The 15,182-nt window shown below is 46.7% G+C and overlaps 1 protein-coding gene across 2 annotated transcripts in view; it reads left to right on the forward strand.

Moving 5' to 3' along the window:
* The window catches only part of TAS1R2 (taste 1 receptor member 2), a 49,551-nt gene extending 35,595 nt beyond the window's left edge, over positions 1–13,956 (forward strand). The window contains exons 5-7 of one of the 2 annotated variants that reach the window (XM_071217752.1): positions 11,220–11,340; positions 11,922–11,990; positions 12,430–13,956. In XM_071217752.1, the coding sequence (XP_071073853.1) occupies positions 11,220–11,340; positions 11,922–11,990; positions 12,430–13,358 (1,119 nt within the window). In that variant the 3' untranslated portion in view covers positions 13,359–13,956. The remainder of the gene's footprint in view (positions 1–11,219; positions 11,341–11,921; positions 11,991–12,429) is intronic. The other variant, XM_058304277.2, reaches the window with a different exon arrangement.
* The last annotated feature ends 1,226 nt before the right edge of the window (positions 13,957–15,182 follow it).

The following is a 15,182-nucleotide window of genomic DNA, read 5'->3' on the forward strand; positions in this document are numbered from 1 at the left end:
GTAGAAGTCCCCGACTTCTCTTGAATGCCCTCCAGTGAGGCTTTAATCTGCACTTTTTTGTTATAAAGTTGCTTTTGTCAGGGTCCCCAGTGTCTCCATGTTCCAAACCAATGGTTATCAAGATCAACCCATGAACAGCGTTTGACACCGCTGCTCATCATCTCTTTTTGGAAACAATGTCTTTGCTTGGCTTCGGGGCCACCCCTTCTCTCTCTCTCTCTCAGTTCTCCTTCATCCAGGAGGCCTCCTTGTAGGTCTCTGCTCCTGATTCTTCATCACTTCTTGGCCATTAAACCGTGGAGAGGGCCAGGGCTCAGAGCCTGGACTTGCTCTCTTCCCTGTTTACATGGGTTTAAATACCATCAGTATGCTTACAACCCCCAATTTGTATCTCCAGACTGGACTCCTCCCCTGAACTTCAATTCGCATAGGCACCTGCTCCCCTGCTCCCTTGCCACTCTCCCCGTCTCAGTGACAGGCAGCACCACCCTTCAGGCTCCAGCCACAAGCCCTGGGGTTGTCCTCGGCTCCTTTCTCCCTCAGGCTCCTCAGCCAGCCCCGCAGCCAGCTCTGCCGGTCTACTTCCAAAATTCACCCAGAGCCTCATGCTTGCCCCGCTGCCTCTTTAGTCTGAACCACCATTGTTTCTCACAGCCTGCCTGGTCTCCTGCTTCAGTCCTTGCCCCTCACAGTCTGTACGAAGCACAGAAAACAGGGCCATCTTGCTAAAATGAAGTCAGATTCTGTGACTTCTCTACTCAGAATCCTCCAGTAGCTTCTCATTTCATCCCCAGTGAAAAACAAAGCATTTCAATTCTGTCTCTTGGAACAGATTTACCATTCTCCTCCTTGCTTGTTCTACCCAAGTGCACGTGGCCTCCTTGCTGTCCCTCACCTATGCCAAGGCTCCCCCACCTTGGGCCTCTGCACCTGCTGCGCCTCTGCCTAGAACAGACAGCTTCACGACTCACTGCCTCACAGCCCTCAGGGGTGATGATTTCAGGTGACTCCAGGGTGAGGCCACTGGCCCTGCATCGTTTCCCCCACTGTACTTAATTTTTTTCCCTGTGGTGTTTATGCCCATCTGTCATATTACATAATTATGTTTGTTGTTTCTTTCTGCCCATGAAAATAATCCTTAAGAGCAGGGATTTTGTCTCATTGGTTTCACTGCTTTATTACCAGGATCTGGCATCAGTATGTGCTCAATTGCTGTTTCTCTGTATCAATTCAGTTTTAGTATATGTGCTGTTGAAGTGAGCACAGCTCAGTAACTTTGAATGAATGAATGCATGAATGAATGGGCGAGATTCCAAGTATAAGAGGTAGGATTGATTTGGTTACTTAATGAGGAGATGAGTAGGAAGGGAAGAGAGGCTGCATGGGGACAGAAGGGTGGGGTGAGTGGGTCAGAAAAAGCTAGGGATGTGTGCGTGTGTGCATGTGTGTATGTGTGTGAGTTGTGTGCATGCATTTGTGTGAGCGTATGCATGTGTGTGCTCATGCCTACACATGTGTGGGGTCATATGGGAGGCAAAGACCACGGAGGACCTGGAAAGCTCGGCAGGGCATCAGACTTTTCATTTTGACAAGGGGAGGATCCCTATGATTCTTTTTATTGAACTTTATTTTGTATATTTAATAATTGGAAATATAAACAATAATTTAAAAAGAAAAAGAAAATGCAGTTGAATAAATACATAAATTTCTCAATCAGATGTACTGGATACATATAAAAATTTTTTTAAATCATACATATGTTACACAATATATTTGGTTCATAGTAACCCAGTCATTCAGTATTTGTCCTTTTGTGTCTGGCTTGCTTCATCAACATAATGTCCCCCAGGTTCAGTCATGTTGTCATATGCTTTGTGACTTCATTTCTTCTTACAGCTGCATAATATCCCATTATGGGAATACACCATTTTGTTTATCTGTTCATCTGCTGAGGGACACCTGGGTTGTTTCCAACTTTTGGCAATTGTGAGTAACACCGCTCTGAACATCCATGTGCAGATGTCTGTTCGTGTCACTGCTCTCAGTTCTTCTGGGTACATGCCCCGTAGTGGTATTGCAGGGTCACGTGGCGAGTCTGTACTCAGCTTCTTTAGGAGCTGCCCAACAGTCCTCCCCAGCGGGCGTGCCATTCTGCATTCCCACCAACAGGGAGTAAGTGTTCCTGTCTCTCCACATCCTCTCCAGCACTGGTAGTTCTCTGTCTTTTTAATAGTGGCCATTCTGATAGGTGTGAAATGGTATCTCATTATAGTTTTGATTTGCATTTCCCTAATCATTAGTGATGTTGAGCATTTCTTCATGTGTTTCTTTGCCATTTGTATTTCTTCTTTAGACAAATGTCTATTCCAGTCTTTTGCCCATTTTTCAATTGGGTCATTTGTCTTTTTACTGCTAAGTTGTAACATCTCTTTATATATCCTAGCTATTAAACCCTTATCTGACATGTGATTTCCAAATATTTTCCCACTTTGAGTCGACTGCCTTTTCACCCTTTTGACGAAGTCCTGTGAGGTTCCAAAGTGTTTAATTTTGAGGAGGTCCCATTTATCTATTTTTTGTTGTTGTTGTACATGCTTTGAGTGTAAGGTCCAAGAAACCACCACCTACCACAAGGTCGTGAAGATATTTCCCTACATTTTCTTCTAGTAGTTTTATGGTCCTGGCTTTTATATTTAGGTCTTTGATACCTTTTGAGTTGATTCTTGAATAGGGAGTGAGATAGGGGTCCTCTTTCATTCTTTTGGTTATAGATATCCAGTTGCTCCAGAACCGTTTTTTGAAGGGACTGTTTTGTCCAGTTAACATTAACTTGGTAGGTTAGTGAAAAACCAGTTGACTGTATAGGTGAGGATTTATTTCTGGATTCTCAAATCTGTTCCACTGATGGATGTGTCTATCTTTATGCCAGTACCATGCTTTTTTTTTTTTTTAGATTTATTTTTATTTCTCTCCCCTTTCCCCCCTCCCCCGTTGTCTGCTCTCTGTGTTTTTTTGTTGTGTGTTCTTCTATGTCTGCTTGCATTCTTGTCAGATGGCACCGGAAATCTGTCTCTTTTTGTTGCGTCATCTTGCTGCCTGAGCTCTCGGTGTGTGTGGTGCCACCCCTGGGTGGGCTGCGCTTTTTTTGTGTGGGGCGGCTCTCCTTGCGGGGGCACACTCATTGCGCGTGGGGCTCCCCGTGCGTGGCATGGCACTCCTTGCACGCAGCAACTCTGTGCGTGGGCCAGCTTACCACACAGGCCAGGAGGCCCTGGGTATCGAACCCAGGACCTCCTATATGGTAGGCAGATGCTCTATCAGTTGAGCCACATCCACTCCCCGAGTACCATGCTGTTTTTTTGTTTTGTTTTGTTTTTTAAAAGATTTATTTATTTATTTAATCCCCCCCCCCCCGCCCCCGGTTGTCTGTTCTCTGTGTCTATTTGCTGTGTCTTGTTTCTTTGTCCGCTTCTGTTGTCATCAGCAGCACGGGAAGTGTGGGCGGTGCCATTCCTGGGCAGGCTGCACTTTCTTTCTCGCTGGGCGGCTCTCCTTACAGGGCGCACTCCTTGTGCGTGGGGCTCCCCTACGTGGGGGACACCCCTGCGTGGCACAACACTCCTTGTGCACATCAGCACTGCACATGGGCCAGCTCCACATGGGTCAAGGAGGCCTGGGGTTTGAACCGCAGACCTCCCATGTGGTAGACGGATGCCCTAACCACTGGGCCAAGTCCGTTTCCCACCATGCTGTTTTGACCACTGTAGCTTTGTAGTATGTTTCAAGGTTAGGCAGTGAAATTCTCCCACACTGCTCTTCTTTTTAGAATGCTTTTGGTTATGCAGTTGCGCTTTTCCTTCCAAATGAATTTGGTAATTGTCTTTTCTAATTCTGTAAAGTAAGCTGTTGGGATTTTGATTGGTATTGCATTGAATCTATAAATCAGTTTGGGTAAGATTGACATCTTCACAATATTTATTCTTCTAGTCCACAAACACGGAATGTCTTTCCATTTGTTTAGGTCTTTTACAATTTCTTTTAACATCATTTTGTAGTTTTCTGCATAAAGGTCCTGTACTTCTTTTGTTAAATTGATTCCTAGGCATTTGAGTCTTTTTGTTGCTATTGTGAGTGGAATTTTCCCCTTGATTTCCTCCTCAGATTGTTCAGTACTAGTGTACAAAAACATTACTGATTTCTGTGTGTTGATCTTGTATCCTGCCACTTTGCTGAACTCATTTATTAGCTCAAGCAGTTTTGTCATGGATACTTCAGAATTTTCTAAGTACAGGATCATAGCATCAGCAAGCAGTGAGGGTTTTACCTCCTCTTTCCCTATTTGTATCCCTTTAATTATTTTTTCTTGTCTAATTGTCCTAGCTAGAACTTCTAGTACAGTATTGAATAACAATGGTGACACTGGGCATCTTTGTCTTGTTCTCAGTTTTAGAGGGGAAAGCTTTCAACATTTCCCCATTGCGTATGATGTTGGCTGTGAGTTTTTCATATATGCCTTTTATCATATTGGAGAATTTTCCTTCTACTCCTATTCTTTGAAGTGTTTTTGTCAAAAAAGGGTGCTGGATTTTATTGAATGCCTTTTCTGCATTAATTGAGATTATCGTGTGTTTTTTTTCCCTTCAATTTGTTAATGTGGTGTATTATGTTGACTGATTTTCCTATGTTGAACCAGCCTTACATACCAGGAATAAATCCCACTTGGTCATGATGTATAAGTCTTTTTATATGCTGTTGGATTCGATTTGCAAGTATTTTGTTGAGAATTTTTGCATCTATGTTCAATAGATTGGTCTTTAATTTTCTTTTCTTGTAATATCTTTTTTTCTCCCACCTCATACCACCCCTCAGACCACTTACCATGGCCCACAGTGTCTTTATTGATTTACTTTTTATTTATTACCCCCCCAACCCCGTTGTCTGCTCTCTTGTGTCCATTTGCTGTGTGTTCTTCTGTGTCCACTTGCGTTCTCAGCAGTACCAGGAATCTGTGTCTCTTTTTGTTGTGTCATCTTGCTGTGTCCGCTCTCCATGTGTGGCGCCATTCCTGGGCAGACTGCGCTTTTTTCATGTGGGGTGGCTCTCCATACGGGGTGTACTCTTTGTGCGTGGGGCTCTCCTACACAGGGGACAGCCCTGTGTGGCAGGGCACTCCTTGCGCACAGCAGATCTGCTTGTGGACCAGCTCACCACGTGGGCTAGGAGACCCTGGGTTTGAACCCCAGACCTCCTATGTGGTAGGCAGATGCTCTATCAGTTGAGCCACATCTACTTCCCTTCCTGTAATATCTTTATCTGGCTCTGGTATTAGGGAGATGTTGGTTTCATAAAATGTGTTGGTTAATTTTCCCTCCTCTTCAATTTTCTGGAAGAGTTTAAAAAGGATTGGTGTTAATTCTTTTTGAAATGCTTGGTAGATTTTACCTGTGAAGCCATCTAATCCTGGACTTTTCTTTGCTGGGAGATTTTTGGTGATGGGTTCAATCTCTTTATATGTGATTGCTTTGTTAAGTTCTTGTATTTCTTGTAGCATCAGTGTAGATTGGTTGTACATTTCTAGAAATTTTCCCATTTCATCTAGGTTGTCTAGTTTGTTGGCATATAGTTTCTCATAATGTCCTCGTATGATCCTTTTTATTTCTGTGGGGTCTGTTGTAGCTTTCCCCCCTTTCATTTCTGATTGTATTTATTTGCATCTTCTCTCTGTTTTTCTTTGTTAGTCTAGCTAGGGGTTGTCAATTTTATTGATCTTCTCAAAGAACCACCTTTTGGTTTTGTTGATTTTCTCTATTGTTTTTTGTTCTCAATTTCATTTATTTCTGCTCTAATCTTTATCATTTCTTTCTTTCAGCTTGCTTTGGGATTGGTTTGCTGTTCTTTCACTAGTTCTTCAATTAAATCTTTGAGTTTAGCTCTTTCTTCTTTTTTAGTATAGGTGCAGGGCTATAAATTTCCCTCTCAAGACTGCCTTTGCTATATCCCATAAGTTTTCATAAGTTGTGTTCTTGTTTTCATTTGTCTCAATATATTTACTGATTTCACTTGCAATTTCTTCTTTCACCCATTGATTATTTAAGAGTGTGTTGTTCAGCCTCCACACGTTTGTGGATTCACTTTTTTCCTGTCCAGTATTGATTTCCAGGTTCATTCCATTGTGATTTGAGAAGGGTACTTTGTATAAATTCAATCTTTTATGTTTATTGGGAGCTGTATTGAGTCCTAACATGTGGTCTATCCTGGAGAAAGATCCATGGGCACTTGGGAAGAATGTATAACCTGCTGAGTTTGGATGCAGTGTTCTGTATATGTCTGTTAGGTCTAACTCATTTATCATATTGTTCAAGTTCTCTCTCCTTTTTGATCTTCTGTCTAGTTGTTCTATCTATGATGTGAGTGGGATGTTGAAGTCTCCAATGATTATTATAGAGATGTCTTATTTCTCCCTTCAGTTTTCTCAGAGTTTGTCTCATGTATTTTGGAGCACCCTGTTTAGGTGCATAGATATTTATGACTGTTATATCTTACTGGTGGATTGTCCCTTTTATTAATATATAATGGCCTTCTGAATCTCTTAAAACTTTTTGCATTTAAAGTCTGTTTTGTCTGATATTAATATAGCTACCTTTGCTCCTTTTGGGTTACTATTTGCATAGAGTATCTTTTTCTAACCTTTCACTTTCAGCCATTTTGTATCCCTGGGTCTAAAGTGAGTTTCTTGTAAGCAGCATATTGATGGCTCATGTTTTCTATCCATACTGTCAGCCTGTATCTTTTGGTTGGTTATTTTACTATAAATGCACTATTTACTTCCACCATTTTACTCCTTGGTTTTCATATATCCTATCATATTTTTGCCCGGCTTTTTACTCTTTTGGTTATCCTTTCTTCTATTCTTTCTTCTATACTCTCCTCCAAGCCTCTCTCTCCTGTCTTTTTCTTTCAGATTCTAAGGCTTCCTTTAAGATTTCCTTCAAAGGTGGATTCTTTTTTAAAAACTCTCTTAGTTTCTGTTTGTTTTTGAATATTTTATACTCACCTTCATATTTGAAGGACAATTTTGCTGAATAAAGAATTCTCGGCAGACAGTTTTTCTCTTTTAGCATCCTAATTGTATCATACTGCTGTCTTCTCACCTCCATGGTTTCTGAAGAGAAGTCCACACTAAGTCTTACTGGATGTCCCTTGTATGTGATGGTTTGCTTCTCCTTACTGCTCTGAGAATTTTCTTTATATCTTTGACCTTTGACATTTTGAATAGTATGTGTCTATTCACATTTATTCTGATTGGGGTATGGTGTACTTCTTAGACATGTAGGTTCAATTTTTTCTTGAGAGTTGGGAAATTTTCAGCTATTATTTTCTCAAATACTCTTTCTGCCACCTTTCACTTCTCTTCTCCTTCTGGAACTCCCATGATACATGTGTTGCTGTGTTTCATGTTTTCATCCAACCTCTGAGCCCCTGCTTGATTTTTTTCCATCTTTTCTCTCTTTAATTTTAGCTATTCTGTCGTTGGTATCACTTACTCTTTCTTCTTTCTTTTTGAGTCTCTTGTATGCCTCTAATGTTTTTTTTTATTTTATAAATATTTTTATTAAAGAAGTTGTGAACTTACAAAACAGTCATGCAGATATGCAGAATTCCCATATAACAACCCTTCACCAACACACCACATAATTGTGGAACATTTGTTAGATTATGAGATAACATCATGAGACTATTACCACTAACTATGATCCATAGCATACATTCAGCATATCTCTTCCATACCCCCCCACCCTTAACACAGTACATCTTTAACATTGATGAAAGAATAGTACAGTATGGTTGTTAATAACTTTTTAAAATTTAATTTAATTTAGTTTTTTAATTATCTTTTAAAAAAGTTAATAGAGACACAAAATGTTACATTAAAAAACATAAGAGGGAAGTGGTTGTGGCTTAACTGATAGGGCGTCCACTTACCATATGGAGGGTCCAGTGTTCTATACTCAGGGCCTCCTGACCCATGTGGTGAGCTGGCCCGTCCACAGTGCTGCTGCATGCAAGGAGTGCCATGCCATGGAGGGGTGTCCCCCACGTAGAAAAACCCCATGTGCAAGGAGTGTACCTTGCAAGGAGAGCCACCCCGCATGATAAAAGTGCAGTCCACCCAGGAGTGGCGCTGCACATATGGAGAGCTAACGCAGCAAGGTGACATGACAAAAAAGTGGCACAGTTTCCTGGTCCCACATGACAAGAATGCAAGTGGATACAGAAAGAACACACAGTGAATGGACACAAAAAGCAGACAATGGGGGGGGGGGGGGGAGAGAAATAAATAAAAATAAATCTTTAAAAAAGAAAAAGAAAAAAAAGAGGTTCCCATATACCCCACTCCCCATCCCCCACCCCCATCATTTTTTTAGTTGTATTTTTTTTGAAGATACATAGATGACAAAAAATGTTACATTAAAAAACATAAGAGGTTCCCATATACCCCCACCCCCATCCCACTCCTCCCACATCAGCAACCTCTTTCATCATTGTGGCACATTCATTGCATTTGGTGAATACATTTTGGAGCACTATTACACCCACATGGATAATAGTTTACATTGCACTTTACATTCTCCCCCAGTCCATTCAGTGGGTTATGGCAGGATATATAATGTCCAGCATTTGTCCCTGCAATATCATTTAGGACAACTCCACATCCTGAAAATGTGCCCACATCACATGTCTTCTTCCCTCTCCCTGCCCTCAGCAACTACTGTGGCCACTTTCTCCACATCAGTGCTACAATTTCTTCCATTAATAGTCACAACAGTTCTATAGTAGAATACCAGTAAGTCCACTCTAGTCCATATTTTATTTCTCCATCCTGTGGGCCTGGGATAGTGATGTCCACTCTACCTCTATATTGAGAAGGGGGCTTAGATCCACATGTTCGATGGATGCTATTCTTCTGCTTGCAGTTGTAGGCACTCTCGGTTCCCTGGTGTGGTGGTTGACCATCTTCACCTCCCTGTTAGCTGACCTGGGTAAGTCCAATGAACTGGAGAGTAGGAGTTGCAACTCTGCTGAGGCTCAGGGCCCAGCTGGCACATGGCCAGTCCAGAGATTCAAGTCTCCCGAGCATACACCAACCCTAGCGCCAACCACAGGTTCAGTAAGAGTGACAGAAGAGGCATGTGTAGAAAGGTCATCTCACCTATTTTGTCTTTCATTCCCATGAGCTCTATTACTTTTCTGTTCAGGATTTCATATTCTTCTTTGTGCTTGCTCAGTGTCTTCTTGATGTCATTTATCTCTTTAACCATTTGTCTTTCAGCTCATTAATTTGATTTTGGAAATTCATGTGCATCTCGCTGATTAGTCCTCTCAACTTCTCTTTCTCTTCTGGGGCTTTGACATATTCCTTTTCTTGGGCCATGTCTTCTGTTTTCTTAGTATGGCTCATAATTTCTTTTGCTGATGTCTAGGCATCTGTTTAGGACGTAGTTTACTCAGATGCTCAATTTCTTTCTCTTTTGTGGGGATTTCGTGGCAGGAGGCTGTGTTACCACTGCTTTTTGATTCTTGGCTCAACCTGGATTGTTAGGATTGTCCCTGCTGTTTGCTAGAAACTGGGCACTGGACTCAGTAATTTGTTGTAGACTCACTTCCTTGGGCCTTGGGGAGGGAGGTTATAGAGGCCGGAAAAAGCCTCTCCTACTTATTTTTAAATTTTCTGCATGCACTTCCTTGATCTGCCAGCAGACGGTGCTCTCTGACAGCTCTCAGTTCAATGCCTAGAGGAGTGTATTTGTTGCAACACAGACTGGATCAATGTGATAGAGCTTCCTGTCTGGAGACTATGACCTTGCTATTCACACTTTTCTGAGACAGTTCTCCAGCCTTCTCTGGCAGCCCCCTCCCTTTTCCTGGCTAGGAAATGTTTCCACTTCCTTCTGAGTCCTCAGCAATCAGTCCTGGTTAGTAGAGGAGATTGGGAGGGTAGTTTATCTTTAAGCCCTTGTGCAAGGCAAACAATGGCTCAGCCCCACCCAGCCTGGAAGGGCTCCTGGGACACAGCAGACCAAATTTGTGAGTCAGAAGCTGAGTCAGCCTTAGGCGTGTCCCTCTCCCCTTTCCTAGGGTGGTCCATCCCTGGAGCCCCCTTTGTCTCTAGGCAGGCCCGGAGGCCTGAGAATTCTGAGGTGTCTTTAGTGTAGGGGAGGGAGCCGGAAGCAGCCGCTAGTTTCAACTCACAGTCCTGTCCTCACGATTTCCCTCCTTTGTCCCTCTCTCCTCAGGGCAGTGTCCAGCCTTCACCTGGTGCCCTGGACTCTAGAAGATCTTTCTCGAGGCTGTTTCAGCCTGTCCTCTAGCTATATTTCTGGACAAGAGAGTCCCATGTCTTTCTAGTCTACAGTCTTCCTGGAAGTCCCTAAGATTCTTCCCTGAAGATATTTCAGGGAGGAACGCGGGACTTCTGGAAAGGCCACCTGGCAGTCACGTATAAGAGAGACTAGACGATAGAACATGAAGGCAGGAAACCTCTGAGAGGCAAGAAGAGAGGGGCTCTGGGCTGAGTGGTTCTCCCATGGCTGCCCTGGTATGGGCCCTTGGCCCTTCTTTTGGGAACTCATAAAATGCCCTCCTAATGGCCATGCCTCCTCCATGCTGGGTAGTCTTCTAGAATCTAGAAACAAGGCAATAAACAGAATAGACACTCTGCCTACCCACCCTGTTTACCCGAAAAACCCCCGACTCTCCCTATAGATTATGTTAATTAGGACTCTTCATTGCAAGTGGCAGACAGTGATGCAAGCAAAAAGTTAATTTACTACCTCAAGTAATTGAAAACTCCAGGGGGTAGATTGTGAGGCTTCAGGCAAGGATGGACCCAGGGTCTCCCTCTCTTGGCATGTTCTCCCCTTGGTAGAGAAGACAGCTCCCCAGAACCCCAGGGTTGCCCCCTACCCTCTCAAAAACCTCAGAAAGTCTCCTTCTCAACCATTGGGTGCTGTTACTACAGGCAGGTGGATGATGTCTTGGGAAGGTAAAACTAAGAGTCCCTCTGTAGGTCTAGCTCTAGTGGCAACTCCAGCACCCTCCCCTCCCTGAAGGCAGGGGCCAGGCTTCCCTCCCTTGAGCCTCCTACCAGCTGGGGAGAGCAGGAGGATCCCCAGAGTTTGAGAAAAGAGGGCTCAGGTCTCTCGCCCTCCTCCCTCCAGGTGCCCTTGTCTATGTGTTCCATGGTTTGTCAGGCTGGCCAGAAGAAGAAGCCTGTGGGCCTCCACCCCTGCTGCTTCGAGTGCCACGACTGCCTCCCTGGCACCTTCCTCAACCGATCAGGTACGACTCCCAGGCCCGGTGCCACCCACTGCGCCCTGCCCCTGGGGTCTCCCCTAGGGGATGCAAGTGTCCAAGGACCAGGGAGCAGGCCTGCTTCCTCTTGTATCTCCCCAACACCTGGTAGAGCAAAATCCGCAATACAGTCTTGTTCAGGGAGGGAGGGAGAAGGAACGAAGCTCTCCCAAGTCAGAGCCTGTAGCTCATCCCACACTGCAAACACGCCACCCAGGACGCAGGGATGGCAGGCCAGGAAATGTCCGCTGGGCGGTGAATGAATGAATGAATGGCTCTCCCAGTAGAAGGAAAGCTTCTGGCCAGCAGGGACATTATCTGTTTTTTCTCTCTGGCTTCCCGAGTACCTAGCGTAGTTCACAGCGGGTAACATAATAGCTGACCAGTTTATGCTTGTGGAATGCTTTTCTTGACGAGAAGAATTCAGATCTCTCCCTATGGAACATTAACTCCAGGAAAGCAGGGACGTGTTGTCTCTCTGTCCACATTAGTGCTGAGCACAGTTCACAGTCAGGACTCATGGATTTGCTGACTAGCAAATGAAGTGGGTGAATGCCTGTACCCGGCAGGCCCAGGCACAGAGTTGGAGCTCAGCAGAAGCCTGTTGAATGATTTCTCTCGCCTTCCTCTCCCAACCGGTCAGTAGCCCCCAGAAGGCAAGGGCAGGGTTCTTTTCTCTCCATCTTTCTGTGGTCTGCCATCCCAGGGTGTCTTTCACAGTGCATGGTGCTCAAAAAATATTGGTTGAATGAGTTATTCAAATAAATGATTGAATGTAAGGTCTTGGAAGGGAGAGGTTATGGTTAGGTTCTGAGCCAAGTCCTGTCTCTGTCACTAACTGGCTTTGTGACTCTGGGCAGATTACATAACCTGCTGAGCCTTGCTTTCCTCATCTGTGAAATGGGGCTGCTGGGAGGGTTTGACGCATGCCCAGGGCTTGGTGAATGTTGGCTGTCCCTGCAGGAGCTGCCCCGAGCTCTCTCTCCAGCTTGGGGGCCGGGCCCGGCGCAGGACACGGAGGCCGTGGGTGTCTGGAAGGTGGGTTCAGCTGATGCGGGTTGCTGTGGGTTTTTGCAGACGAATTTAACTGCCAGCCCTGCCCAGATTCCGAGTGGTCGCACAGGAATGACACGTCCTGCTTCAAGCGGCGGCTGACCTTCCTCAAGTGGCACGAGGCGTCCACCATCCTCGTGGTCGTGCTGGCTGCCCTGGGCTTCCTCGGCAACCTGACCGTCCTGGGGGTCTTCTGGAGGCACTTCCAGACCCCCGTGGTCCGCTCGGCCGGGGGCCCCATGTGCTTCCTGATGCTGACGCCGCTGCTGCTGGCGCACCTGGCAGTGCCCGTGTTCGTGGGGCGGCCCACCGTCCTCACCTGCCTCTGCCGCCAAGCCCTCTTCACGCTCTGCTTCACCGTCTGCATCTCCTGCATCACCGTGCGCTCCTTCCAGATCGTCTGCGTCTTCAAGATGGCCCGCCGCCTCCCGCGGGCCTACGGCTACTGGGTCCGCTACCGCGGGCCCTACGTCTTCGTGGCCCTCATCACGGCACTCAAAGTGGTCATCGTGGCGGCCAGCGTGCTGACCCTAACCACTGTCCCCACCGTCCACACCGACCCCAGCGACCCCAAGATCATGATTCTCTCCTGCAACCCCAGCAACCGCAGCGGGCTGCTCTCCGGCACCCTCCTGGACCTGATCCTCTCCTTGGCGGGCTTCAGCTTTGCCTACACGGGCAGGGAACTGCCCACCAACTACAACGAGGCCAAGTTCATCACCCTCAGTATGACCTTCTACTTCGTCTCCTCCACCTCCCTCTTAACCTTCATGTCCGTCTACCAGGGGGTGCTGGTCACCGTCGTGGACCTCTCGGTCACTGTGCTCAACCTCCTGGGCATCAGCCTGGGCTACTTTGGCCCCAAGTGCTACATGATCCTCTTCTACCCGGAGCGCAACACGCCGGCCTACTTCAGCAGCATGATCCAGGGCTACACTATGAGGAGGGACTAGTGCCGCCCGCCGGTGTCTGGGACGGAGGGCCTGGCTTGGGCCGATGGAGGCCGGGCGCTGCTCGCTCAGCTCCAGGGGGGTGTGCAGAGGCCGTCTCTGATGGTGGCCACCTGGCCCGGGTCCAATTTGGCATCTCAGAGGCTTTCTGCATCCTGGCTGTTTTTACCCACTTCGCGATGGATGCCAGAAAACACTCACACTTTGTTCCTTTCCACTGAGTTGTTTCTCTTGCCAGGCACTGCCACCCCATTCCAGAAAATGACCCGAGATGACCTATAGGTCTCCAAGGACAAAGTCTGATTAAGCAGCCTACACTCGCCATCTGGTGGCCGCAGTGGGTATCTGCAGTTTCCAGCTCTGCCTTCAGGGCAGTTCCTGGTACCCTGGGCTTTAGGTTGGGGTGGGAGGGGGGTCCCGCAGGTCCGTGTGTGAGCTGGGATGCTGCACCAGCATGACACACCACTTGTCACAGGTGTCTGCATCTCATCTCCCCAGTGTCCCCGGAGCTCAGACCCAGGTCTCTCTGTTATCTCTAAGTAATGGCTGGGCACAGTGGGTCCTTCATAGATGCTTGTGAATAAACCTTACTGGGGTGAAATGCCTGAGTGTCCTTCTTGTTTTCAGAGGTCTGCCGAGGTAGAACATGGGCTGAGGAATCAGTGAGGCTTGGGTTCCAGTCCCCGCTGTGTGGCATTGGGCCAATGATTTGCTGTCTCTGAGCCTATGTTTCTGCATCTTGAAAATGGGGCCAATATCTGTTTCTCAGGGAAATTCAAGGATCAAGAGTAAAGTGCATATAGGAGGCACTCATTAAATGCCAATTCTTTGTAAAGCCACATGTTCCTGGAACCAGTGGGAACAAAATAAGACAGTACTTCTTTTTCACAGCCAGATGTCCATGGTACATGTGCTGGTCCATGGCACTAGCCGTTGTTGGAAATTAGCCTTCCTCAGGTTGCCCCTCTCCCCCAGCAAATTCTGGGCATCATCTTGGGGGTGCTGGGGCTTTCTGTGGGCTCCAGGGTTTGCTGTTACACTATTGCCTCTCGTCCCACTGGCCCCGGAGCAGCTGATCTGCTAGATGTGGCTGTGCCTGCACCAGTATCACCCCCAGTGCCTGGCCTCAGCTGTCGGAGGGACTGGCCTCCCTGTGCCCAGGGCCCAGACCTCCCCACCTGGGAGCCAGGACCCTTCAGCTCTGAGACCTCCAAGCTGCTGCCCGGAGAGGGTGAATGACTGGCTTAGGGGCCCTGGCTGACAGCTGGAGGGTGGATTTCAGACCCTTGACCCCTGCGGTCACATCACAGCCTTCTTAGAACCACTCTGGGGCCAGCACCTGCCCTGGCAGGAGCAATGGCCGTAAGCTTAGTTGCAGCTGGGGGCACAGGAATGCCTCCTCCTTGTCCTAAGTTGACATCTTTCAAGCTTCGAGTTTGTTGGTGGGTGGTAGGATCTCAGCCTGAAAGATCTGGGATTTGGGGGAACAGTCATCATATTTGGGGGCCACTTTCTCCTTAAGAGCAGGGATGGTGCCTGACTTTCTTCCTGGCGCATCTTTCTGGAACCTGGCGCGGGGCAGGTGCTCTGGGGATACTTGCCCAATGGCTCAATCGCTGTCAACTCCCTTCCCCTTCTCCTCCACCACCAAACCACTGCCTCATTTAATCCAATCGCTTACTTAGCCCTGAGTCCCAGGGGCTGCGGGGCATTCAGACATAGGATACAAATATTCCTGCTTACCATGATGCCAGGAGCACCAAGAGAACAGCGGCTAACATTTCCCTCCAGGCCCCTTGCTAAGAGCTTGACTACTTTGTCCATTCA

The sequence above is a fragment of the Dasypus novemcinctus genome, chromosome 9 (genome assembly GCF_030445035.2).
Source record: "Dasypus novemcinctus isolate mDasNov1 chromosome 9, mDasNov1.1.hap2, whole genome shotgun sequence".
NCBI classification, from domain to species: domain Eukaryota; kingdom Metazoa; phylum Chordata; class Mammalia; order Cingulata; family Dasypodidae; genus Dasypus; species Dasypus novemcinctus.